Here is a 27,803-nt window from a genome sequence, read left to right as displayed (position 1 = left end):
ATTTCAACGTACTTTTGACAGTTACACCTGCAGTTTTTGAGTGCAGGTGGGTTTTTAGTTGGCACTGTTCCTGAAATTATCCATCTTTGTAGACATTATTACTAAAGTGATTATTATTATTGCCATTTTTGTTATTGTTCTTTATGCCCTTCAGTTCAGTCAGGCCTTTCACTCAGGACTGAATGTGACCAGCAGAGGGCAATAAGGTGACCTCTCATCTCCGAGCCTGAGGTCCTATGACAGCTGCTTTTCTTGCCTCATGATATGTACTGTGTCTAACCTCTTCACTTCATGGATATCTGCTGCACTAAAATAGCTTTGTCACTGTTGTGAAAATTCTCTTGGATACTAAAAGACACTGATAAAAGTCCTGGATTACTTACTGGCCCTTTGAAATGTCTCTTCTGCTTCATGGCCTATGTGACATTTTTGTATTGAGCAAGGCTAAATTGGTGAAAATTTTCTTTTTAATCACTCTTAGCCTCCTAATATAATGCAACACCTGCGGGTAGAATCCAAAACTTCATAAGAAAAAATACTAATACGTCAAGCAGCCATTTATGGGAAGGACTACACCCATTCCTACACAAACCAGCTCTTTAGTCATTGTTAATCAGTAATGAAGAAGCAGGCAGTGGCCGACACCAAGTACTTTCTTGTGAAATCCAGTCATCTGAATTCAGCTGATTCACTCTTTTATATATGACCTCCTCACTACACAAGTAACATGAGTCAGCAGCTCACTGGACACTGAGATAGCAGTGATTCAACATGACTCTACCTCAGCTAGATGGACACATTGGCACATGTTGTGTGTGTAGTCACTGCTGCTGACCTTGTAGCAATTTTGCCAACAGTCACAGAAAAACAGCCACCAACAACTGCGTCATATCTGAGATTCATCAGGACGAGCATCTGCTTCATAAAGAAAATGACAAAGAGTGCTCAAGAGCAGAGGAATCACTGGGAAGTTTCTCCCTACACGGATTCTACCCGTCACATCCGCGCTTCATCCAGATGATCTTCTTCCTGCTAACATCAAAAGCGCTGTTCAGAGGCACCCTGTGTGCCTGGGAGGTGCTGCAGATCACTGGAAAACTCCACATTTATGCAACGAAAATCCTCAGGAGAATCATGTATCAGAAGCAGAAAACATGGAGACAAAAATTAGCACCAGGAAGATATTAGCAGGTCATGTAATAGTCTCTTATGTGCCAAATGCCCATGAAATCTGTTATTTGTCCTTCAATTTAATTTATATGTGATTAAAGTCATTAGCTCACGTTTTTAGATTAGAAAATGTAAGTAATAAAATAATCTAAAAACAAATTTACCCACACATAATGACCTTTTCAACCATTCCAATCAAGTGATCTCATTAAGAGCAGCGTCAGTGTGAGGAAGCAAAGGGAGGCTGAAATACTTAAAAATGACACTACATCACCACTGAACCCTTAAATGTACTACAAGGAGTTTTTAACTGGTTATTAAACAGTCTCAATTTAATACTGATATGGCTATATGACCTACATAGTCAAAGACCATCAGCAGAAAGATTAGCGGTTTCTACATAGTTATTCTTAATGCCTCTCACTGCGTCAGATTCAGACTTGTCCGGGTTGGATAAGTCATGAAATTAAAACATTATTTTAAGGCGTAGTGCTGAGGACGAATTGAGGAGTCTCACAGCCAGAGGAAACAAGCTGCTCTGTGGTCTGGTGGCACAGCCCTAAAACAAAGTTTACTTAGTATTTTTTTTAAAAGTTGCCTCTTTCTCTCAAAACATATGCAAGCGCTCACCAGATAAAGATCTTTAAGACTGATGGTGGTGCTCATATCGTTCTTGCCCACAGGGGCTGCCAGAATCAACAAAAAACATAAGTTTCTGCAGCTGCTTTAACACAGCGAATCAAATTCGTGGTTCACAGCGTTTTATTGTGTTGTATTACCGTTTGTGTTTTATATTGTTCTGTCTGTCTTTTGCTGTGTTTGTGTTTGTACTGTATTTTGTGTATTTGTTAAGTTTTATGTATTTTAAAGGCCCATCTAAGGACGGGCTTTGCAAATTAGCTTTGGCTATAAATGCTGTAGTAGTGTGTGTAGTAGTGTGTAGTAGTGTTATGCTAGATACTTGTCCCTATACAAATAAACATTAGATACAAATATATACCACAGAATTTATAGCATTATTATTTTTTCTTAACTTCAGGCTGTACTATCTTAAAATCCTGAATTCAAGATTTTGAGATAGTACAGCCTGAAGTTCCCTTTTGTGTTTTTGTAGTCAAACTGAATTGCCCAATACTAGAAAGACAAAACAAACCTTTATTGCTAAACTTCAATTGGTCACTATCAGCTGTGACAGTGTCGGCCTGTAATGTTTTCCATTATTCATAAGTGTGTATGTGTGTCACCCTGGCAAAGAGACACATAGACACACACACAAGCATTTTAGAGTCTCTTGCCAGGTCAGTGGACAGGTTTCAGTCAGCACTTTAGTCACAACGGTGACACTCTTGAAACTTCACAGATGTGTAACTGAGTTCAAAATGAGGGCCGAGTTCGAAGACGGGTGTGGTCAGATTACTAATGATGTAATAATGTTGTAATGACTACAAAGTACTGATGGGTGTTAGAACGTGAACATGTTGAGGGGGGTTAAGTCTGGTGTGATCTCGTCACAAGATGGTCTCCACTGTTCAGAACTAAATAAGTTGCTTGAATTCGATTGGTGAAATTGAGGCACTAAAATTCAAGATAAAAGTATTTTAAGCATGAATGAATCTATCTGCCCTCTCATATGCCATGTTGTCGAAGAGAGACTGAAACCCTACACGCTTCTTAATTTGTGAGCCCATCAAATAACATTTCTGAAGCAGAAAACCTTGAAATCACCTTGTTTTTTGTTTAACCCTTTTTGGCAGTCAGCCACTGAGCAGCTCCACTGGAGTGGTTGGGGTGAAAGGGCTTGCTCACCCAGATAGTCTGGGGATTTGAACCAGCAACGCTTCGATCATAAGCTCGCTTCTCTAACCTTTAGGTCAATACTGACTGAAACTCCACCACATAAAATCTGACATGTGGTTTTCAAATTAAAATATTTCAATGCTGTACATGTGGGATTTAAACGTAATGTTCAGTAGCGGTTAGAGGCTACAAATAGGCATTGAGTAGCTTTTCAATTCAAATTATTACAGATGATTTTTGCTTCCATACCAGTAGATTATGAGGCTCTCTTAAAAAGAAAATTGTTGCATCTACCGAGTCTCCTCTACATTGTCTCTTCAGCCATCTAACTTTTATGTGCTGTATCGAGTTTATACGTCTCTAGGCTCTGCATTCTTCTCATGAAAGAGCTCAGAAGCATTTAAACTCAAAGGGCAGCTGCAGAGGAAGAATACACCCGGCTCATAGCTGTATGACTGGATACCAGTTTGCTCATTGAGACCTATTTAACCTATGTTAAAGGCAGATTTTTTTCATCAGCATTCAAAAACAATAGTTTATTTAAACTAGAAAAAATCACATCGTTTTGAAATAAGACACATATATACAGTATATTTGTTCATCTGTACGTGCATGTTGTGCACCACCACCAGAACAGCCCTGCTCCGGTTGTAGCTCTTGTTAAACCTATTCTGCATGGGGTTTAAGTGCATTACGTCTCGGTCTGTTGAAAACAGGCTGCTGCCGCCACATGATATTGTGCGCTCATGTTTTGCATTTTGTCTCGTACTGGCCCAGTTTGAGAGTGGCTGCACTCTCTGAATGTGTGTCATAAAAGCAACATCTCGAGGCCATTTCAGCGATTGAAATGAACAATCTGTTGTGTCTCTAAATTACAGATGTTAGATGACTTCCTTATAGCTCTGTGTGGTGTAAGTTGTGCAGTGTGCAGTTGGAGCAAGAAAGACGCCAGGAGCGGTGGAACAACTCCGTGGCAGCAACCAGAGAAAAAAGGGAATTATAACATGGCTGCGAGACATGCAGATGGAGTCTTGAACATGAGATAAACTGAAAGGATTTAAATATTGGACTTTCTTCTCTTTTACATCAAGGCAAAAAAAAAAAAAAAAAAAAAAGGAGAGGCCCTGAAGCTTCTCAGCAGCCCAGTGACTGAGTGTCTCAGCTGGAATGAGACAAGCCTCACCAAGTCCATATCCGCTATAGAGGCTATTGTACGACAGCTGGAAAAACAGCACTGAACACTTGTGCTCATCCAGACACTGACACAACTTCCGAAAATAAGGCAGATGGAAACACACGCCCATCTAAAAGCTGCTAAATAGCTACACATTTTGACACATGGGTGCAATAACAACCGAGGACATGTTTCACTTGAGTTAAATACTACAACCTTTTAATATACAAACATGCACATACGCATACAGTAGAGTCTTTTAGACTTCAGTCCGTCAAATCACTCTTATCATGTACAAGGTCTAAGACAGTGATAATCAACTTGTATTTGGCCTGAAATAAGGTGCCAGGTGGCTGCCGACCATGTTCTAATTCACAATGAAAGGAAGTGATTAACACTGGGAATTATTTTGTTTTGTTTATACCAGCGAATAAACGTTCAATGATGTCCCTTGGCTGACAGATATGCCAGTTTCAGTTAGTAACAGAGGGAAGGTCGATCTTGATGCAGGGGAAGACAACTATTAGCTGAAGAGGAACAAAAGTAAGGCAGGAATGAGGATACTTCTGAAAACATAGATGTTCATTTGTCACTAAAAAAAGCTCAAAAGTGGAAAATGTAAGATAAGTTGATTGTTGAGTCTCATACGTCGTCAAGTACAGACCCGACTATTTGACAACCTCCAAAAACACTATTTGTTTTCACTTAAGAAAACTTAGTGTCCTGGCTGCTTTAAGATTTTTAGTTGACCGGATTTGAGAAGACAAGTTATAGACAAGTAATAATCTTTTACATTATTTCAACTTATTTTAACTATTTTCAAACAATACATGCTGGGAAATCTCAATGAAAAATAAGTCAGGGGCTTTTTAATGTTTATTATTTTTATCTTATAAATACTATCAATGTTTTTTTTATTGGCCCCTCGCCTCCTGTCATTTTACAAAACTGTCCCCCAGGAAAAGCAAGTTGAGTATCTCTGGCAACAAACCAAATGTTCATAAATAAAGTAGAAAAAAAGCACATATTTCACTTTTGTCCTTAAAACATAACACATTCACTCTTTAATTAAATACAAAACATAATGAACTCTCACAGAGAGTTTCAAAAACCATCACAAACTTTCTTCCTTTTCTGCACACGGCATGTTTTGACGTGTTTGCTGCTGCCGCACTCTGATAAAACTATTCTGACATGCCCGTGAATAATACAGCGTCATTTGAACCTCCGTGCCCATTCGCTGCTGTCTCTGGTATGAATGTGTTGTTATCTAAAATCTGCTTCATGCTATTAGATCTTTTGAAAGTCTTGTTGCCTCATACATTTGATCTGGAATACATATTGCATGAATCGTGTCGGTGGCTTTGTCTGATTTTGATCAGTTTCATCTTGTGTTCATTATGTGACCTACATTCTTAAAAGGCAACTCAAGTATCTCCAAATTTGATTATTTGAAGTTTTTCTGACTAACTAAAGGATGAAGTGTTGCTTTATAACCAAATTAACCATGTAAAAACATATTGGATTATTGGAAAATGCACTGATATAAAGACAATTTTCTGAAATCAAGGAATAAATAAATACTGAAATCTCTGCACTGGTGAGTGTTCTGTGATCTGCACTACAATGAGCAGTTGTTCAATATAGCAGTTCCAAGCCTGGACTACACGCTGGGCTGCTCTTTGAAGTCCTGACACCTGATATTTCAGAGCTCATGTTTTGAAATGTAAAAAAGAAAAGAAGGAGAGTCCAAATTCACACGATCTGTCCTGAAACATTCTTGTTTGCAAGTTGGTTTCATTTTTAGAAAACACAGCAAACAAGTGCAAAATTCTCCTGCGGCTCCTCTTTCAAACCATGGAGGTGTGAACTTCCTTTAACACCCCACAGAGGAGTTTTTCAAAATAAAACAATAATGAATCAATCAATTCAAGTCAGATATACACATGTGAGATGGTGAGCACTTTTTCCTCTTTGTACAGTAAACCTCAGATGTTACAGTATATGACGCAGAGGAGTCTCATGGGAGCGGGTCTGTTTTCTGTTCACTGTGTCTCTGCTGTCTCGCGCATAGAGATGCTGGCCTGCTGTTTCCTTTGCCTCTTGTGCCTACAGAGCAGGACAGCCAGCAAGAGGAGCAGCAGGAGGCCCAGAGCTCCTCCGATGAGTCCTGCTTTCAGAGGCAGACTGTGGTCCCTGGGCTGATACACCTCACAGGACTCTTTGCTCGTTGCAACATCATTCACTGCTGCCACACAAACCTCTGAGCCTTCGTCTATGTCGCCCACTCCGCCGATCCTTCTGTCCCCCCCAAACCTCTGCCTCTCTTTCCCCCCTACTGTCACAATGTAAGCTGTGACGTATGAATAAGGTGCACACCAGTGAATCACGACCTCTGACCCGTTCCAGGACACTGATCTCAGGTTGGGAATCTCTGGAGCCTGTCTTTGTGAAGTGAACCCTGGACACAAGCAGCCGGTTTTGGCTTTTAGCACAGCACAGGAGACCTGAGACTCGAGGCAGGGATCGTAGTTGCATCGCGTGAGCGTCCCTCCAAGTGGAGGCAGTGTATCGGGTAAAATGGGGGCATCAGTTTGTCCTTCATAATCTCTGTAATCCTCCGTGGAAAGCGAGTCCCCAGTCGGTGTCTTGGGAGCCATCGCCGGGACTCCTGATGTCGTAGGCAGGGGAGAGTAACCTCTGATGAGAACCAGGCAGACGATCACCAGGGGAACAGGAAGGCCTCTGCTGGCAGCCATTATGCTATCTGGAGATCACAGAGAGAAATATTCCATCAGTGTGTTGGCAAATCTGTTGGGTTTTTTTTTTGCATAGGAATGATAAGTATCAGCCCCTTGGGTTTACAGCCATGTGTACATTGAAAGTCTTTTTGTATTGAGCCTGAATGAAGAGTTATTTCCCCCCTGATGCTGTGTCTTTTTAGAAAAGGGAACAAAAAGCTTGGGCCTAGTCTCAGCTGGATAACAAAAAAATCTCTCTCACTTCAAAAGATAAACTGTTTTCTCAAAACCAGAGCACACTGCTTTTACCCGTAAGTAAGCAAATGACTAAAATGTGGACACTTAATTAGTTGAAATTTATTATTCTGTGGCATGTTTGTCAATGATTTATGGTCTTGTACACAGAGCTGCTATGAATAATCCTCACTTGTTAAGCTTCTGGAGGTACTTCACACTAATTCAGCATTCCAGGCGGTATTGCACAACAGGTCCAAATGCTCACACACCCATGACACAGCGCAGCACTGTTAGTAGCTGGATCCAGTTACAGGAAAGCTGCATGTACGATTTCAACAAGAACCCACACAAACATACCTGACATGTGGTCAGTGGTGGACATGCATGGAGCGACAACAATGAGGCCCATTCAGAAAATCTCACAAAATTGAAAACAGAGCAAGAACCTCCCCTGAATACTAATATACTATGTGCTCCTCTTAAACTCCACTCGCTTGTGTTAAGAGTGAAAAAAGTGTCCAATATCAAAAGATATGAGCTTACCTGCTGTTTGGAAAAGTCTGTAATCTTGATCAAGATGTGAGTGAGCTCCTTTCTCCTCGTCTTCCCTCCACTTGCCTGCTCTCTCCTCCTTTATATGCTTCCTGTCTCCCCAACAATCACCTCCTTCTTTCTGCCCTCCCACAATCGCCCCTCTCCCTTATTCCCGACCCTTCTGCACCAGCTCCACCTCTCTCCTTTAGCAATGTGAATGAGTGTGCATGCAGTTAGTGGTGTCACTATAGTCTGTGATTAGTTGCATCACTGCTACATAATTTTGAAACAGTGACCACATGGATTCCTGGAACATTCCAGGTTTTTTAGAGTGTGTCTGACTTGTTAATGAGCTCTTGTTTTCCTTTTAGGGCAGAGAGAAATTGAATGGGATGAGGATTATCTGTGTCACGGGTTACATTCATTGGAATTTTGTCATGCCTGACATATGCCAGTGGCTCCGGACAGTATATCCCATCTCTGACCTCTCACCTAAATAAAATGTGCGACTTAACTCCAAACACTGCAGCAGAACTGAGAGAAACTGTTGTGCAGCTGTTCACCAAAAGGCCGGAAACGGACCTGACTGGGCTTGTTCTGGGAGTGATTTGAAATGTAGTAAATTTCCATGCTAGTGCTTCTCTTTTAAAAAAAAATAAAAAATGAACAAAATAAGAGCTAAAATATCAAGTGTTGCTAATTAATTTGAGATGCCACCAACATCCCAACAAGAAAAGGCTGCTCCGCGCATCTCATATCCTGGACAGGACAAGATGTTTTTTTGACGTGACGTGTGGAAAAGGAACTTTATGTGACAGCTGGGGACTTAAATCCAGCTGCATACTCACATCTCCGCTCTGACTTTGAGCTAAGTCTGCAGATAAAGTGTTAGCACGCATTGTCCTGTACCAGGGGAATTCACAAAACAGATGAACTGACTCGATCAGCTCTGTCACCTCAATCAAAGCTCTCCTAACCGATGGAGGTTTTAGTATAATGTATGTGTCATATTGTTCCTGTGCTTCATGTAATTCATTCTGCAGGAACTAGTACGTTGACAGAATGAATTTTCACCAAGATAAATTATCTATTACCTCCGCCTGGGAGCATGTTTTCCCCCATATCTGTTTGTTGGTTTGTGAGCAGGATTACACAAAAGCTACTGAACGGATTTCCACAAAACTTGGATTGAGGGTGCGTTTCAGCAGAGAATAGACCCCATTAAAGGTGCAATACGTAAAAACTGGCCACCTGTCAAATGAATCCTCCAAACAAACAGGGAGCAGCATATCGCCAGAGTAACCTCTAACTGCTGCTAACTGTAGCTACCTCTAGCTAATAGGCTAAGCTCAGTTAACCAAGCAGCTAGTGGTCATATTGGCTGACACTACTTATCAGACTTGGAGCTCGGAGCACCGGAAAGTGTTGGTGTTGTTTACTATCAGACTATCACCTCTTAAGGTCCAAAGTGGCAAGGGGCTAGCTGGTTAGCATGCTAACTTCATTAAACATCTCTGCAACACAATACATAGATGTTTTGACATGTTGATGTCTTTGTGTTGTGTCTACTGAAGTTAGCATGCTAACCAGCTAGCCCCTTCCCATTCTGGTCCAAAGCTCTGATGCTAGTGGTGTAAACAGCAACGCTCCCTGGTGCCCGAGCTCCCAGTCTGAACCGCTAGCTGCATGGATAAGTCCAGTTAGCAGCAGTTAGGGGTCACTCTGGCGATATGCTGCCCCCTATTTGCTTGGAGGATTAATTTGACAGGCCAATTCTTACATATTGCATCTTTAAAGGGCACTGTTGTGTCTTGGTGGAGGTATGCGCTCTACTGAATGCCAGTCTATACTTGAGTTTCTCTGAGTTTTTTTTGTTGTATGTTTATAAGTTGTTTCTTTTCATCTTTCTCTCATTCTTGTATGAGCATTTCTCTGTGGGCGAGCGAGTGTTTAGGTTGCATTACATACAGGAAAGAGCGTGGGTGTGTAAGTGTGACGGGGATGGTTACATATCATGTAGGGATGTGTGTGGGACGGGTATGTTTATGTATTGTGTAATACTGGTTGTGTATATGTATCGTACTGAGAAGCGTGTCTGTGTTTGTCTTATTTCATAATGATTCATGTTTATGGTAACGCACCTGTTCAGCTCTTCTGTAGTGAGTCAGCTGCAGGTCCATAGGGGGTTTATCTACAGCAGGCCCAAATAAGGAAACTGAAACAAACTTTTTAATGAGGTAACTGGAATAAAGGTGGTGTGACAGGCAAAATGAGCTACTTGGAAACGGAGGTGGAGTCGCTAAGTCAGAAATACTTCTGTTGTGACTCTGGAAATGACACAAATTCAAGCAGATGGTAACTGTTAGATGGTTTCTTACATAATCCCTCTCTGCCATGCACCACGTCGTCACTCTTTCCACAAACCACTGCCGTTTGGTTGGAATGGGTCTGCTTTCATAATCAGAAACAAGTCCATGAGGAATTAATTATTTTTCTATATGAAATGGGAGCAACCCAAATGACTACTACAAGGTCTTGTTGTAGTGGGACCAGAAGAACTGTAGAATAAATAGCATGAGTGTTTGATTTGTATCTAACACAAACAGTCAGCTGTGATCATAACAACTTTTTGGCCACGTAATGCTGCCTACTTTTTTTTTTACACAAGTCAAATAAATCATTGTGATTTTTCATTGTCCTAGGGAAAAACAACAACAACTTTATGTGCCAGCTGACTCCTTAAATGAGGCAAAATAGATACATAAATCTAGAATTAACAAGTCCAAGTTTCTTCTTCACATAGTTGATTGTGAAAATGTGCTTTCATCTTTAAAACATCCAGCTCGCTTACTGTTAACTAGATGCAGGGATGAGGCACTGCATCACAGATTTTCAATAATGATGTCATTAATTCTGCAGGCCGCACTCAGTGGGCAGTGTCGCCCAATGATTCACTTCATCTCTCTGAACAAACAATAATAATGTGAAACCATTCATTTAAATTAAACATGTTAAAATGTTCAGTAGGTATATGATTGTGAGGAACCATTCCCAACGGGAAAACATGATTCATCCAGCTCATTACCTGACCTCAGTAGCACTCATTAATGAAGCAGTCTACAGTGCCTCCTACAGCCTACAGAAGCCATGACTGGAAGAGCCAGGCGGGGTCTGTGTCTCTTCAGTTACACAACTGGGTGTGGGTGACATTAATTAGTTTTCATGATGGATTTACAATGACCGGTTCATCTGCCAGGCATCCCAAAGTTCATGATACGTTTGGCCAGTTTCCCAAATTAAAATATTCTGGCCCCAACATCCTGTATTAAAAACGCAGCCTGCAGCAGGCTGCTGCTGCTGCTGTGGGATAAATTGTTATCTTTTAGAGTTTGTATAACCCACTGAGAGGTCGCTGGCCTGCGGGTACTTATATTTTAAACCCTGGAAGTTTAATTTTAGCTTGAACAGGGCAAACTTCAGCTTTCCTTCGCAAATGGCTGCGGCACTGATTATAACTTGAAGCATATTTAACCCTGAGTGTTGACTTGCAGGCTGACAGACAGGACGTGGCTACGCTGTTAAATGGACCCAACTCCTGGGTCTTTAATAAGTAAATCTGTCCGAATTGGAGTATGCTTGAATAAATGAAACTAGTAGCTACTAGGACTGCACAAAGGGTGCAATATACCAAATACTTATCAGCATGTTAGCCTATTATAGTAATTTTCGATTAGGCTTGCAACAACGTCAATATGCTTCAAAACAGGCATAATAAAATGATAGATAATCAAATAATTTATTACAGGCTACACGGCAAGTCTTTAAAAGACCAGATGCTATTAATTCAAACAATTTATTGGTGGGTTGATGAATATATTTGCAGTTTTTAAATGAATCTTTTTTATTGTCATATCAATAAATGAAACACCTAGTAGTTTAGTCTGTTTATTTTGTGATTAATTGTATAATTTTGAAAATCTTTCATTCATTCCTGTTTTTATTGTCCAGTTAGACTTCAATCAATGGCGTCTTTTGTATATCCTAAACACTGACATACAGTGATTTACAGATAAAGAAAAACAGCAACAGATATTTCTCTCTTACTCTGAGAGGCTGTCAGCATCAGTGGCTCTGAATCAAGATGTCCTAATATATGTCATGCGCACGAGACCTCATTAATCAGAGTTGGTCGTTTTAGATGCAAAGTTAATTTTATTTGTTTTCTAAAAAAGACAAATGCAAAACAGAAGATAATCTAATTAAAGAAAATGAAAAGCCACATCACTCTTTCGTCTTTGTAATGCTTTGCTGATGCTGAGGAGGTGAAACTCCCTTCAAGTCTTCGCCCAGGGCAAAACGAACTTGCTACGGCGCTTCTTTGTCGACGTCATTTGTGTGCGACAGGCCTCAGTGTACAGTAAGAAAACAGTTCAGCAGACAGAAGCTGGGAATGGGTGAGTCGCCGCAGAGGGCCATGGTATCAAAGTCTTTGAACAGTAATTTACGGACTTGAATAACGCAGTAAAAGACCATCGGCTCATTTCTCCTGCAGAGTTTCACTGTTTGCAAGAGTCCGTCTCTGACCGGCTGGTACTGTTAGTGTTAAGCTAGCAGGCTAATGGTAGCGAGCGGAGCCAGGCCCAGCGAACAGTTCATTTACGTTACTTTGTTTTTGTCACAGCTAATGGGTCAGATGTAATTGTTGGTACTTCACCCATTTTTCTGACAAATTTCAACAACAAAACCCGCATTATTAATCCAGTTCGTTTCAAATTTGGATAGTTTGATTAGCAACTAAACGTTAGCATCGCCTGTAAACGCTAGCTAACTGAATTAAAGCTAGCTAACTACATTAAAATAATGACTTCCAGGCGGACAGGCTATGCTAACATGGATTCATCTCCATCAAATAGCGGCGGCTCGGTCCACAGTGGAAACCGTAAACAGAGTATCATCAACATTCCCGACAGAACCGGGGTAGAGTCCTGTTATGATAGGAAAGCAGACAAGGCTGGATACGGAGCTTCGCAGGGCAACATGACTGTAACGTCGCTGAAATCACGGCTCGCCCCGACCATTCAAACTGCCATGTCCGCCGCAGTCGACACTCTCCTGGGCGAAGTGGTGCTTGTGCTCAATGAGACGCAACAAGAGTTGCTGCACAAGGAACAAGAGAACGAGAGACTCAAAGTGCGTCTTGAGGTGTCAGAGAGGGAGCTGAAGACTTTACAGGAGTGTCTGTGCAGTGCTCAGAAGCTCATAGATCAGCTTCAGATCTCATACTCAGGCCCTCAGTCAGTGAGTCAGTCAGTTTTTGCACCATCGCTGTCTTCCATGGCTTCATTGACTTCAGGCTTGGACCGGGACCACCAGAATTCCCGAAATGTGAACGGGGCCGGTGTTGACTTGGGGCTCGGAGGCTCTGTGGATGATTCGCTTCATGGCTTTGAGCCAAGAGATGACTACAAAATGTGCCAACTTTCAATCCAACCAGATGGCTCTGTGACTAACCACACTCTGGACTTTGCATCCAACACATCACATATGTGCTCCGATTCTAGCAGACCAGGTAAATATAAAATGTTTTTGTGTTATTCTGTGTATTCAGGCTGAGTGTGAGTTGTAACTCATCAATAGTTTACTGTAGTTTGAGGCATGGATTAATTTCTGTGTTCTGTGTACGTTTTGATCTGTTTTTAGATGAGAGGCAGTCTCAGGGACCAGGTGCAGCATCCAGGTTTGAGATTAAAGAGGAGCAGGGACCAGTTTCAGGCTCCGGTCAGCCCAGCAGGAAGGATTCTGGGTTGCGTAATGACAGCAGAGTCGGTGATGGAGAGGGATCGTCCCATAATGTGGGTGACCTTGGCTACGTTCAAGTCGGAGGGGACGAAGGTTCCCAGCGTTCCTTTACTCAGCCTCTGCGTCACCAAAGAACTGTGCGAGACTGCAGCGGGGGCCTGCAGCAGGGCGGACTCGATGGACAGAAACAGCTGGCTAGGACTGCTGGAGCCGGGAGAGGAGACAGTCTCTCACCCGGCAGAGCGGAGGACTCAGCAGGACCTTCAGCCCCTGACACAATAGGGGAACCATCTGGAGATCGGCCTCACCACTGCTTGGAGTGTGGAAAGACCTTCCGCCTGATCTCCAGCCTGAAGAAGCACATCCGCATCCACACCGGAGAGAAGCCTTACCCGTGCGGAGTCTGCGGTCGCCGCTTCCGTGAGTCTGGGGCACTTAAAACCCACCTGCGCATACACACAGGTGAGAAGCCATACTCTTGCTCTGAGTGTGGAAACTGCTTCCGCCACTTGGACGGTTTGCGCAAGCACAGGCGCACACACACGGGAGAGAAACCCTATGTGTGCGCCATCTGCGGGAAGCGCCTGAGCCGCCTGCAGCACCTCAAACACCACCAGCTCATTCACACCGGAGAGAGGCCGTGCTGCTGCCCCTTCTGCAACCGCACCTTCAAGGAGCCCGCGGCGCTGCGGAAACACATCCGCACGCACCGGGAGGAGGGCGGTCACATGGGGATCGGTGCCAGTGACGACACGGACGCAGACGCCATGGATGACATTAACAATCTCCACCCAGCAGCTCCGTCCCCTCAGATGAGGTTTGGGGAGTGGGGAGCCGAGGAGGACGACAGCTCAGTTGTGGACTGTGTGTAGATAATGATTAAAGGAGGAACTGTCAGTGTTCTTACCATGAAACCTGCTCCACATGACAAACATGGGTTGAGGTATAAACATGATGGATAAAGTAATCTCTGTTCCATGCTGTTATAGAAGAATCAGGCTACATATAACCCTAGCCTTGGAGTTTAATCTCTGACATTTTCATGCTTTACACTCTTAGATGTAAAAATAACTTTAAAAATATCCACTGCACATTCTTCAAAGCCAAGTATTTTTTTCTAGGACATTCCTCAAGCAGCAGCAGCAGCAGCAGCAGCCGACAGGTTGTTTTTGGCACAGAGAGTTGCAGGTTTGCGGACTGTCCAGCATTAATTTAGAAAGTGGCAGAAGCAGACAAGAGCAGTTTCCTGCCATTAAGTGCCCTGAGCACTCACTCAAACCTCGACTGAGTCTCTGCTGCTGCTGCTGCTGCTGCTGTTCAAGATGGTTCCCACCTGCGTTTCAGTCTGGACAAACTCCTACATGAGTTTCTTTTAGTTTCACACATTAGTCAGAGGTTGAATTTGCTGTTGAATTATTTTAGGCCTTTGACAACACACCGAGCCGCACAAAAAATTGAAATGGATCCAAAGGGCTGGTTCATGCTGCGTGTGTGGACAGACGTGCAGGAGTACAGAGCATGGACATTATGCAGCTGGACATTACTGACTGATTTATTCAGTTTCTATCTTGATAAAATGATAATATATGAGAAGAGGTGTTGGTGCTTTACACAATATTTGTTAACTCATGTGTCTTGTTGTAGATGACATGCCAAGGAACATGGTATGGGCGTCGTCATTTCCCCTAGCTGTAGGGATGCAATTATTTTCATTATCTATTAATCTTCCGATTATTTTCAAGATTAATGGCTTTTTTTTTATAAATGACAAAATTTTAAAGCTCATCATAATTTCTCAGAGCCCAAGTGATGTCTTCAAATCACTTGTTTTGTCCCACCAGAAGTCCAAAGCTCAAAGATTCTTCATTTACATCATGAATGACGAAGAAAAGCACATAATCTTTCCATTTAATAAGCTGGAACAGGCAAATGTTTGACATTTGTGCTTTAAAAATGACTAAAACAATTAATTGATTAACAAAATAGTTGCCAGTAATTTTCTTTCGATCATCCTCATGGTTAATTAACTAGTCATTGCAGCTCTAGTCAGCTGGAAAAGCTGATTAAACTGGAGCAAAAATGGATCTTGTTCACTCTAATGCATCCTTGAAGAGCAGGAATACTAATCATTGAAACAAAGGCAGTATTAACTGAAATCCTAGACAATGTCTGTCTCCTATATCGATCTCTCAGCTCTACCTTAGTATCCTTCCCCGCTGTGCTGCGCTGTACTAGCTTTGATAGTGATTGATAGGTCAGCTATAAGCTAAAGAATTAATGTGTTTACTTACAGTCATCTGATTTCTTCAGCTAATCAATTGAGGAAAATGTCAAATTCTTTTTTCCAACAATTGTTTTGCCACAACTGTGAATGTTTTCCATAGGGATGTGCGCGATTGGTCGTCTAGTTGGTTAAACTTTGCCCCGGCTAGTCGTTCCAAGAATAACTAGTCTGTTTAATGAATTTTCTTACTTATTTACAGATTTAAATTCCATATTAACATAATGTATACTGACAAATGTTGCTTTATAAAGATGAGCATCCGTCAACAATGTTGGTTAACTGTTGCATCTAAAAATGTACTATTTTTTGACAATGTTTGACCTTTTACACTAAGTTTTGCGCATTATCGCGGTGTTTCCTCACTTTGACACCACTTGACTAGTCCAAGTTTAACCTTCCGTCTAAACATCAAGGAAATCAGCTGTTGGGATCATCCCTATTTACCACAATGTCACAGTTGTCACCATTATGTTGAAGAAATAATTAACAACAAAAAAACCCCCCCAAAAAACATAAAAGCACAAATTGCCAAAAGAAATCCCAGTGAGTGGACCTAACCGGTCAGTTGAGATATTGACTTTAAGAGTGTAGTGTTGCATCCCCCTGATGAGGCCATTTGTAAACTAAAAAGCTAAAATATCATCCAAACTCCATTTTCACAGTTGTGTCCTCATGAAGCATGAACCAGTCTTACTCTTCAGTCAAAGGCGTCTCATTGTGCAGTCCTGCTCTGCTCTGTCTTATCTCTGCTTGTCTCTCTGCAGAGCCCTCATCAGTTACACAATGGTAATGTTTTCATTCGAGCTGAAGTTATCTGTGTCGAGGCTAAGTTTGAAGATATCCCTGAATACACACAACACACAGGGCTGTTTGAAGAGGATACGGGCTCAGCAAGCTGTCATCAGCATGCACCCAGATCAACCAGCTCTAACGCCGTTTTACTGATTATCATGTCTCTCTCTGTCATGGACCATATCTTAGCATTCCTCTTTTCTTTTTCTTTTCTTTTTTTTTTTGTTGTTGAAGCTGCTACTGTGCGTCTAGAAAGCCTCTCCTTTTCTGGACTTGTATTGTTGTTACCAGCCAGTTACTAGCATTTACTAGCGGACAGACTTTGGTGCTTGCATGTGCATATCTGTTCTTTCTGCTGGCAACAGTCTCTGTATATAAGAATGTAGTTTTAGCCATTTTATCCGGTTGAATGAGGGTTAACATTGGTGGAAATGTGCAACGACTTTTTTTTTTAAAAACAATGTAACGTGCTTTAAAAACATTAATATGCTAACATTCACTGTAAATATATATATAATCTTATGAAACTTTTTCCTGATGTGACACGACTGATACATCGGGGTTAACAGCAGAGCATTAATCTCCTCAGCTATTTGAGCTATACTGTAGGTCTCCATGAATACTACTCTTATGATCTCCATGTAACTATTCTATGTACATTTACAAGTGTAAGTCATTTTAAAAGGCACTCAAAATGTTAAATATCCGTTACTGTATACCCAGAAAATGATTTGCAGAGTTAGTCTTCACCCCAGATAATCATATTTATTGTTTTTGTATGACATACAAGGAGGCCTTTGCATGTAGGTTCAAACTGAAATGGCATTCGTCCTTAAGAACAGTCAGTGTTAAATGTGAACTGAATTACTTTTTTATGCTTCTGTGTTCAGAATATGTTCCCCCACATCACATTCATCCCGTTACCTACTCTAAATGTTACTATATTAAAGGGCCTTGTTTCTACTTCTTTTCTTTCTGTGGCTGTTTATTTCATATATCTGATTAAGAGGGGCGTCCTTTGAAGGAATCATCTGTAAAAGATTTTGAATTTTAACTTTTGACCGCAGAAAAACTGTCAGCTGGATCGATGACGTGGCAATTTCAGCTCCATGCCGAAGCCACGAGTATATCCTAATTTTAGATCATGCCAGTCTCTTTCAATCAGTTCATTTCATTGTATCACGGCAGGAAAACCACAGTCACCCTGAAGGCGAGTTTTTCCACTGACTGAAACATTGCCAAACATATTGCGGACACGCCTAAAGACAGCTCCCAAATAACACCTTCCTCTTCTCCTGATGCTGAGTAATGACAGCTGTGTTCATGCACACAAACTAGCTATTTGACGTGGCCTTCAGCGATTACGGAAGCAAAGCAGGTTTGATGTAGCTGAAAAAACGTGGACATGTAGCAGCATTTTATAGTTTGTGTCATGCTTTCGTGTTGATGATACATTAAATTCAGAGTCCATATATTGCAAAATGTATCTAAATGAATAAGTTCCTCCAAAGTGTTGAAGGTCAGGTGGTGATTACATCACTCTAATGTTCAGATCGAGGTGCTTTTACAGCTCAGCGATGTGTGTTGTTTCATTATTAGACTATATGCAATACTTAATACTGTTAATTGTTTAGGGTGCTCAAATAATATTCAATATTCAAAATGAATATGAATATGACTTTAGCACATAAGTATTCACCACAGTTCGCTTTAGACCATCGTTTAGTCTATCCACATTATCAATGAAGTGTGACATGTTATCTGTTCTCAGTGGTTACAAAATGAGTTGTTGGCAAATCAATTATCAAAATCATTTAGAGGAGCAAACTTTAAAGAAATTTAAAGAGGAATCTGGTTTGCAAGCCATCCACAGTGGGTTTATTGAGATATTTAACTTTCACACTTTCTGTGACCAAGGCACACCAAAGGGCAAGCCATTCATTTAAGGCACAACCTCATTTCCATGCAAACAACTGTATTCCTCAATATCTAATTAAAAAATGATTCAAGAATTCATTTGAAACTTTGTAAAGTTGCTTAAAAGAAGCAAACAAACACATTTAAATCAGACAGGTCACATAATTGAAATGTTTAGTATAGAATCTGCCTCTGCGTAGGGAAATGAATGCACAAAGTACTGATGTAGTATATTGAAATAGCTGAATGTTGCAATAATAATTTATGGTTGTAACAGAATCCCATGGCACGCCTGGACTTGCCTCATGCCACACCAGTGTGCCTCAGCGCACCATTGGGGAACCACTGGGCTTAAGTAGACAGCGTCTTCATCATTTAAGTGAGCGTTTTTTGATTGTGCCACTTTAACCTTCTGTTTAATTTGAATAATCTTTAGAAGCCTGAATTTGGAAAACCATCCAGTGTTTTACAAGGGAAAAAAAATCTTGGAGCTGAAAAATGTGTTTTTACTTATTTATTAACTTGATTGTCTTGTGACCCCCTTAAGATGAGTCAAAGACAACACATTTGAGTGGACAGATAAAAGGTGGTAGCAGTTTACTGTTAATCTGTAAGAGTAGAACAATAGAAAAGAAAATAGAAAACACTGTAAGCTACAAACAGCAGGTGAACTTTCTACATCACTTCTTCTGTTTTTGCAAGCACACCCACTCCGGTGTTGTTTAAACAAGTCTCGGTAATCGTTACAATGCTTGTGTACAGTTGATATTTCACAATCGATATGATCTATCTATATTAGAAGTACCCTTGGAACCTCCCAGGTTAAGGAAGCGTTCACACTGCATGCATGGGGCTAAAAGGTGCCAGCGTGAAACGGGGTTAAACTAAACAATGGACTATGAGAACAGTCACGTGTCATTCAAGACTGTAAACATTAGTCATGTTTTTCAACAGAAATTTAATCCACAGTGATTAGAAGCACAGTGTGACTTGTACAGCCCGGGGCGTAGGATAACCCTGGGTTAACAGTTTATTTGTGAAAGGGGGCTACATTATCCCAGGCTCAACTCTTAGCTCGGGGCTAAGTATATGCAGTGTCAGAGGCCTTCATGTTGTTGATCACTGTAACCTTCAACAAAATGAGGTAACCTGAAGACTCACTTGGAGCGACGCAAACTTGTTGCAACAAAACAGACCGCAAATGGGATTTATGACATCAAGTCGAAGCAAGTGCTGAGGTAGGCACTTAAACACAACATTTCCCAGATCGCATCAGTGGGAGCTCGCACAGTTCCGTGCTTTTGCATCGTGAAAAACGACCCGCTGAAGCACTAATTACATTTACTCAAGTAATCTGACATACTTACTTGTACTTCTACTGTTCTTTACTTTTATTCAAGTAAAATTTTGAGTTTTACTTGTAATCAAGTATTTTTTATAATGCGTTATTGGTACTTTTACTGAGGTAAAGCATCTAAATACTTCCACTATGATCTAAAGACGGACAAAGTTCCCTCTCTTCACATCTGGTTTTATCTTCAGGTTGTGTAATACAGCTGTTATTGTGTGCTGCAGTTAGAAACACAGAGGTTTCAGGTTTCAGAGGGGAAGTAATTATATTGTACTAATAATAATACTCAGAGATAGTTTATGTGTGACCGGCATGTGCTTGTGTGTGTGTGTGTGTTGGCAGCTGATGATGCAGTAGTGATGGCGAGCAGCAGAGAGAAATGTGAGAGCGGCCTGTGAACTCTCTGCAGGCCCATGCAGTCATTTCCTCAGCGACTGAAGGTAAACACTCACTTTTTGGACAGGAAGTGACTCAACTCTCCCTCTTTTCCCTCTCTTCCTGTCTCTTTGTCTCTTTCTTGCATTCAGCCCCTGCTCATGTGACCCCGAACACTAGCTGCCCTCCGTGTGATCCGCACAGTGCCATACTGTCACACCTCTAATTGTTACGCGTGGTTTGAGAGGCTTGTGCTTGTTTCTGTTGGTGAATTAACTTGTTTACTTTGGTTTTATTACTTTACCACTTCCAGAAGGACATTTTGTGCCTTTTACTGCATTAAATGTATGTGACAGTTACAGTTTCTATCTTTTCTCCAACATAAGGGTTTACTTAAACAAACAAGAAGCTCACAATGTTTTTCTGGAGTTTAAACCAACCAACAGTGAATGGAGTGCTAACATCACTTTTAACAATAAAACTTTTATTTGGCTTATCAACAGTGGGAATAAGACCATTTTTCACAATTAAAGGAACAGTTCACCCAAAAATGAGACTTCATTTTCTACTCAGCCTCATGCAGATGGAAAGTGGGATGAAGTTTCATAGTCGACAAAACATCGTAATGTTTTGCACGGCGTAATCCAACCCCTGGAAACCCCGGGATCCCAAATTCATTTGAAAAGACGTCATTTATACACTCAATGCGCAGTCGTGATCGTGCACCGGCTTCAGACAGGGTGCACGCTAACACTTACACTTGGATTACACCGGGTTTTTTAGACATTTTTTGTGGACTATTATAAAAAGATATAAGTAAAAAAGCAGTAGAAACAATATAAATAAACAAAAACTCCAAAAATATTTACACCATTGCACATTGAGACGCAGAAATTGGACACTGGGATGATGAGATTGCACAGTTGGAAGTTGATTTGGTGTTTGTGTTCGGGGTCTACTGGGAGCAGTGCTGTTTGTACAGTCTATCAGCAGCAGGAAGTTAGGACCTGCGATATCGCTCCTTCACACACTTAGGCTGAAGCAGCTGATTCAGAGTGTCCTGCATAGGGTGGGACGCCGTTCTCCATCAAGGGTAATAGCTCAGCTATCGTCCTCCTTTCTCCCACCGCCTGCGCTGGGACGAGGGGACGTCCCAAGACAGAGCTGGCCTCCATGATCAGCTTGTCTAGTGTCTTCCTGTCAGCAGTGGTGATGCTGCTGCCCCAGCTGACCACTCACATGCCACAACAGAGTCAGAAAAGGTCTCTTCAGCAGGTGGAGTCTGCTTTGACCTTTGCTGTAAAGTGCATTTGTGTTGATGTCTGGATGACTAGACGTCCACCAGCTGCTTCCTTAAAGTAACTTGTGATACAAAGTGACGTCGGCCTGACCCCCACGACCCGTCTCGGTCATCAGTCTGCACATTTATGACAGCGTCTGACACTTTAAGGACTTTTGAGATAACACAGTGTGTGACAGTCGTTAATAAAGAGGCACTGATCGATTTCCTTTATCGTTTCATACATCACAAACTCCAAAGGAAGCGGGAAGGTGTGTCGAGCACCATGTTGCATGTCAGTATTTTTTTTATTTCCAGAGTGACACACACAGCTGTGCAGCTATGATTTGCACAGTGGGGTCTGTGCGGGGGCAGCAGAGGAGAGGAGGGGGAGGCGTGAGGAGAAATAACCAACAAGGAAACCACTTTCAGCTTTGCTTTGCTCCTGCACCGCCTGACTGGCCCTCAGCCAGGTTTCTCCAGAGAGAGGGCTGGCTCTCTCTCTCTCTCTCTCTCTCTCTCTCTCTCACCCCCTCTCCTCTCTCCTCCCTCTCCTCCCCTCTTTCTTTCTCTCCGTCTCTCCCAAACCCACATACGCACTCTCCCCAACGCAACAGGCGAGAAGAAGGAAGAAGAGCGACAAAAAAGCGAGGAGAACTTTTTTTGGGGGGGTTTTAGTGAAAGAACAGCTCAGGACAGGACGAGGAGGAACTTCTGAAGATGTCCAACGTGTCGGTTTCGCAGACGGATCACTCGGGAACGCGAGGAAAGTGATTTTTTCTCTCCCCTTGAGGAGAAAACAGGAGGGAGGACGCGCTTTTTTCTTTTTTTTTTTTTCTTTCTTTCTTTCTTTCTCCGCCGCATGAGACGTCAAAAGTGTGCCTCGGCGAACAAAGCGGGCGCCTTTGAGCTGGAGCTTTGGACCTTGTGATTTCATGTCCCCGGCTCTCTGTGGAGGGCAGCGAAGGATGCCAGGATGCCCTCTCTGATCGCCCGTCTGCTTGTCATCTGGCTGAGCGTCCACAGGCTGGTGTGGTGCACGGAGCGCTCCTCCACACGGGAGCGCTTCAAGGTGGTCATCGCTCCTCTCATCTGCAAGCGGATCTGCCTGAAGGGACAGTGTCAGGATACCTGCGAGCAGGGCAACAACACCACGCTGATCGCCGAGAACGGGCAGGCGGCCGACACGCTCATCGGACAGGGCTTCAGGGTCGGTGAGTGACGGTGCGAGGCTCCGACAATGCTGTTTATTTATGAGGGGGTATAATTAGGCCGCTGCCATTAACTAATAGAGCTGCTCTGCCCCATGGGTTTATAGTTGTTCCTCTGTGGAGAGGTGAGGGAGGCCTGCTGCCTCCTCAGGAATAGACTTTATACTGGAGCTAAATATCACATGGTGTAAAAAAAAAAAAAAAAAAAGTTTCATGGCTGCAACTAACGATTATATTCACGATAAATCGATTAATCGTGAATTAAATTGTAAGAAAAAGTGGAAAAATGCTGGTCACGAGTTCCCAGAGGCCAAAGCAGCATCCTCAGATGGCTTCTTTTCTCCAGCCATCAGTCCAACACACAAAGACTCTTCATTTACGCTCAAAAATGACAGAGAAAAGTAGGAATTGTTTAGATCTAAGAAGTTGGAACCAGCTAATGTTGATGTTTTTGCTTAAAAAATTCAAATATTTGGCATTTAATTGTCTTTGTATCAAATGATTGAATAATCTACTAATTGCTGAAACTTTCTAACAACTCTCAACATTGCACTCTGATATAATGTTAGCAGTTATAGTTCCTGCAAACCCCACAGATACCTCCAAGGTTGACATTTGTACTGGGGCTCGACCGATATGGCTTTTTCAGGGCCGATATCGTTTATTAGAAATCAAGGTACTGTTCTTAAGTACAATTTTCAGGTACTTGAGTATTTCCATTTTCTGCTACTTTACACGTCCCCTCCACTACATTTATTTGATGCATTTAGTTACTAGTTACTTTGCAGATTCAGATTATTCAGTCATTAATTGTGACATGTTACCAGTCAGATGTTGTTGTATGCGGGACGTGAAGGATAACACATCAATCTGACCAATAATCGGAAAAATGCTGAATATCGGCCCTGATAAGTGGCCAGTGCAGATCACCTAATTTGTATCAAACGTGGCATATCACATTCACATTATATGCATTTATCTGCCTTTCACATCGGGAGGAGGAGAGGTCGGTGGTGGCGTTTTACAGCCGACAAGGCTGCCAAACAGCCCACCGCTGTTCAAGTCACACTGTTGGATATTTTTACGATCATCTGGGGACATTTCCACCCGTGATCGTAGCGACCAAAACAGGGATTTTAAGCCAAAACCTGATTCTTTTCCTAACCCTAACCAAGTGGTCTTTGTGTGTAAACCTAACTGGAGCATGAGCACAGGGTTGTGACAAGAGAGGAATAGAAAATTCAAACAACAATCCTAAACAAACGCAAAGTTGCGACATAAAAAACATCCAGTTTGAACTTATCTGTGGTTTTTCATGAACGTACTGGGTTGGGTTGTTGCACCACATGGTAATCTCAATTCAGCGATATCACAACATCATTCTGGGACAATAACTACACTGAATGGTGAATTTAGATTATACATTCGCAAATTATCAGTATGAATCTCCATAAATTGCTCAAAATGCAAATGAATGATCTTTTACTAAGACCCTGTCTGATGTTATGGCAAGACAGTGGTGAAAAACGTATTAAGACCAACTGCTTTATTGAATAACAGTGGTAACCTTTGCTCCATTACAAGGAAAAAGTCCTGTGTTAAAGCCCTTCATCCAGTGAAAATAGAGACAACCACAAAGACACCAAGTAGAAAAAAAGTAGAAAATCGTGAAAAATGAAGTAATGGAACCTGAGTAGTGTTTTTTTAAAAATAGGCAAAAACATGTACTGTGACCTCCTGTAAGTGGTTATCACGAGCCAAAATATCCACAAATATCAAGCGTAGCTAATTTATTCAGGCTTTTACTCCCTTAAAAGTTCCTGTCTTCTTTATGACTTACATCAATTAGACACCAGCTACTCGTATCCACCATTAATTCATGTCATAAAGATTTATGTCAAGTGGGTATAAACTCTGCTCCGCAAATAAATAGGTGGCTAAGATGAGGTGAGCTGGGTTTGCCCTCCACTGCATCGCTGGAAAATGTTCCCATGTTACACTTTAATTACTGAGCCATGGCTCATTACATAGCGTATAAATGTACTTTTAACATCCATACTTTCCCCCAACTGACTCCAGTGTCAGGCATGAGTGGAGCCTTTCTGCGCTCTATCAGATCAGCTGTGGTGAGACGTGGAGCCGAGCAGTCTACGTCAGGCTGCGGGCCGGGACTGTATTTCACCCGTCCTCTTTTCTCTTATACTCATGTGTCAGGAGTAAGCTGCTAAGAATGGAAATGAGATGTTGATTGTTCAGCTGTGATAATGAGAGTTGAATACTGAAGAGAAGAGATGAGCCACATTTCTGTAGTGGACAGTGGTGCTGTCAAGTCATCAGTCTCTTTGTGTCAGCAGCAGATGTTCATTATTAGTCACTTTATCATTTTTCCACCAGAATAATTGAACATAGATCGATCTAAACCCTGGCATTCCTGCAAGTCTAAAATGATGATAAAATTATAGATAAAAGCAACAGCTCCATATTTCTGTGGACATCACTAACTTAGAGACTCCTGTTTCTATATTTATAACTCAGGTTTATAACTTGAAAAGCCCTCTGTCTGACTTTAAACCCCCTGTTTAGGGTGTTTATAACTTTAAAACCCTGGTTTCTAAATTCAAAACTCTTGTTTCCATATTTAAAACCCCTTCTTCTACCTTCAACCCCCCAGCTCTATATTTAAAGCTGCTGTTTATAACTTTAAACCCTGGTTTCTAACTTCAAACCCCACGGTTTCTAACTTTAAAACTGTTTCTGACTTAAAAACTCCTGTTTCTAACTGTAAAACTCCCGTTTCTAACTGTAAAACTCTCTTTTCTTACCTTAACACCACTGTTTTCCCCTTAAATTCAAAACGGTGATCTCATCAAGACTTTGCCAGCCGCTCTGGATGCTTATACACATGTTTGTATGTTTGGATTTTAAAAAGGAGGCTTAGATGCAGAAATGCTGAATTAAAAATGGCTCTTAAGCTATTCCTTTTAATTATATGTGGCTGTAGAAAGTCTATATAAAGCCTGTAAAAATCCTAAAAAAGTTATTGAATATTAGTTACACAGTTCCCCTCACAATCAACACACACAGTTTTGCAGTAAAAAGTAGTTGTAGTCATACAGATGTAGCCTCTCCAGCAGTTTTGCCCATGTGGAAGTAGGCAGGCTGGATTTAATCGAGGTCAAGTGAATCCTTCATGTATCGCTGTGACAGTATTCTTCCTCGTCCGCACTGTGCAGTTCTGCAGATTCAGAGAGTTGACTTAGTCACCAGTCCGTCCTCTTCTGCTCCAGTTTCCTCACAGTGCGTCACCTTTTGGAGCTTCTGTGTCAAATAATTGAAGAGAGGCATCTTAAATTCCTGGAATACCTCACTCTGCTTCACATTTGGTCTGAATTCTGAAGCTGCTCCACAGTCACCTGTCTTCACGTACGAAGCATCTGAAAAGATCCTCGCCGAGTGCATGAGGTTCTGCAGCAGGAAGCTCGCAGAGGAGCCATGTGTTGTTCAGTGCGAGAGCAGGAATGCGGTGCAGACAAGTGGAAATTTCTCTCTCCCGTGTTAAAACGGCCGTGGCTATAGCAGCAACAATATGAAGACTTTTCCATATTTGTCCTGTTGTGACATCAGCATAGCGAGGCCGAGGCCCAAACTGAGCAAACGTTCAGAGGAGATGTAGCTCGTGTCGGTGTATGGAAGGACCTTCAGTACGTGTGCTTCAGTATATACAAGGATTTTTACTGTGAAGGATTTGGCCAGAATTTGGTGGACGGGCAGGCTGAGAGCCAAGAAACAGCTCTGGATCTGGGATTTCTGCCAATGGATGAATGTCATTTTTATTGCCATAGCTTTGAAAGCAATCGAGTGAGAAAGTTCTTTTTTAACCTTCATCGGGCCGACTGACATGATAAAGTGAAGGGATGAAAAACTCAAAGTGGGGACCGCGCTGTTTCTTGGTGTACATCTGCTCCGGAAACGTATATTTTAGATCCTAAGGAAATCTTGACAAAAATGGATTCAAGCCTAACTTGAAGTTGAATGGAATCCTAGGGTTAAACATCTGTAGAAAAAAACTGGAGAACATGTCAGTGTTGGCAGAGGAGTTGTCTCCACATAGTTTACTTCTTCTGACCAGCTGTCCAGAAACCCAACGTGTTCCATTTTCAACGATACGAAACGGAGAAAAACAAGCAAATCCCAGATTTAAAAGGTGTTACCAACCAATGTTCTATGATATTTTTAGTCATCCTAGTGGTGTGGCTCTGTGGACGGCAAATGTCACAGTCTCTTTGGTCCAGACTGAAATATCTCAACAACTTGCCATGACCAGCGAGAGAAGCAATTGTTTGAAACGACAATGGCGGTTCCTCAAGAGGGTAGCGTTAGCTACCTCTGATGGAAGCACTCTCTCACTACGTCATATGGTTCATTGATCTGATCATCAAATACGACAGCTTGGTCGGCGGCCTTAAGCTTCAAACTACGACACTCTACCTACCCCTCTAAAGTCAGTTTTGCAACATCTGGTTACACTTTCAAATTAAAATCTGCTAACAAACTTTTCTCATATAACGACCTATTTTGACTTTTGGACTATTTGGTTAGGTTTAGGCACAAAACTACTCGGTTGTGTTCTGGAAAACACAATTTAAATACTTTCTTATTTACTTATGTAACATAATTTCAAAACAAATCATTCTTTAGTCTTGGTCAAACACGGGATGCAAACCCAAGTCACTGGGGGGAAAGTCCTGTGTACCCAACTTGGACTTTTCTCGCTCTATATAGCTCTAGACAGCGTCAAACGTAGATGCTTATGGCTACTGACCAGGCTCCTGTTTTTGACACGTTGGGAGTGAAAACGCCCTCGATAGACACATGGGTCAACCAATAACAGTTTCTAAGGACGACTTCCCAGATGGTTCTGTGTATCAAACCATCTGGCACGTCAGATTATTCATACATTTTAATCAGGTTATATATATGTAAACAATGAAACTGTTTATCTGAGCAGTGTATGTTATTATGCCGTCCCAGACTGGACAGATAGCCACGAGCCGGATGTTCAGCAGAGCAGATAGTCTCAGTCTGGCTTACCTGCTGTCCATGAGGACAAATCACCTGAACGACAAGCAGCTTTTTTCTTCT

At 41.8% G+C, this 27,803-nt stretch overlaps 3 protein-coding genes across 5 annotated transcripts in view; 2 read left to right on the top strand and 1 right to left on the bottom strand.

The window, feature by feature from the left end:
- Positions 1-4,557: 4,557 nt before the first annotated feature.
- On the bottom strand, positions 4,558-7,697 carry LOC141007709 (LRRN4 C-terminal-like protein). Its single transcript, XM_073480096.1, has 2 exons — positions 7,663-7,697; positions 4,558-6,908 (listed from the first exon to the last, which is right to left on the bottom strand). Exon 2 carries the CDS (start codon positions 6,898-6,900, stop codon positions 6,187-6,189), a length of 714 nt encoding a protein of 237 aa, XP_073336197.1. The 5' UTR covers positions 6,901-6,908; positions 7,663-7,697; the 3' UTR covers positions 4,558-6,186.
- Positions 7,698-12,103: 4,406 nt separating this feature from the next.
- Positions 12,104-17,491, top strand: LOC141007681 (uncharacterized). The gene is made up of 2 exons (XM_073480066.1): positions 12,104-13,222; positions 13,354-17,491. Exons 1-2 carry the CDS (start codon positions 12,514-12,516, stop codon positions 14,322-14,324), a joined length of 1,680 nt encoding a protein of 559 aa, XP_073336167.1. The 5' UTR covers positions 12,104-12,513; the 3' UTR covers positions 14,325-17,491.
- A 4,559-nt stretch (positions 17,492-22,050) lies between these two features.
- ltbp3 (latent transforming growth factor beta binding protein 3) overlaps positions 22,051-27,803 on the top strand; it is a 40,813-nt gene continuing 35,060 nt past the window's right edge. For all 3 annotated transcript variants that reach the window (XM_073479248.1, XM_073479247.1, XM_073479246.1), the window contains exon 1: positions 22,051-22,664. In XM_073479248.1, the coding sequence (XP_073335349.1) occupies positions 22,427-22,664 (238 nt within the window). In that variant the 5' untranslated portion in view covers positions 22,051-22,426. The remainder of the gene's footprint in view (positions 22,665-27,803) is intronic.

Source organism: Pagrus major, chromosome 13 (assembly GCF_040436345.1).
Source record: "Pagrus major chromosome 13, Pma_NU_1.0".
In the NCBI taxonomy this organism is placed as follows: Eukaryota; Metazoa; Chordata; class Actinopteri; order Spariformes; family Sparidae; genus Pagrus; species Pagrus major.
The sequence above is the reverse complement of the archived record's forward strand: the minus strand, read 5'-3'. Positions and strand labels throughout refer to the sequence as shown.

What these genes read in the sequence shown, in the direction of transcription:
- LOC141007681 (XM_073480066.1), top strand. Translation starts at nt 12,514, where the DNA reads ATGACTTCCAGGCGGACAGGCTATGCTAACATGGATTCATCTCCATCA. An exon ending in CTCCGATTCTAGCAGACCAG is followed by an intron (nt 13,223 to 13,353) that starts GTAAATATAAAA and finishes ATCTGTTTTTAG; the next exon opens with ATGAGAGGCAGTCTCAGGGA.
- LOC141007709 (XM_073480096.1), bottom strand. Translation starts at nt 6,900, where the DNA reads ATGGCTGCCAGCAGAGGCCTTCCTGTTCCCCTGGTGATCGTCTGCCTG.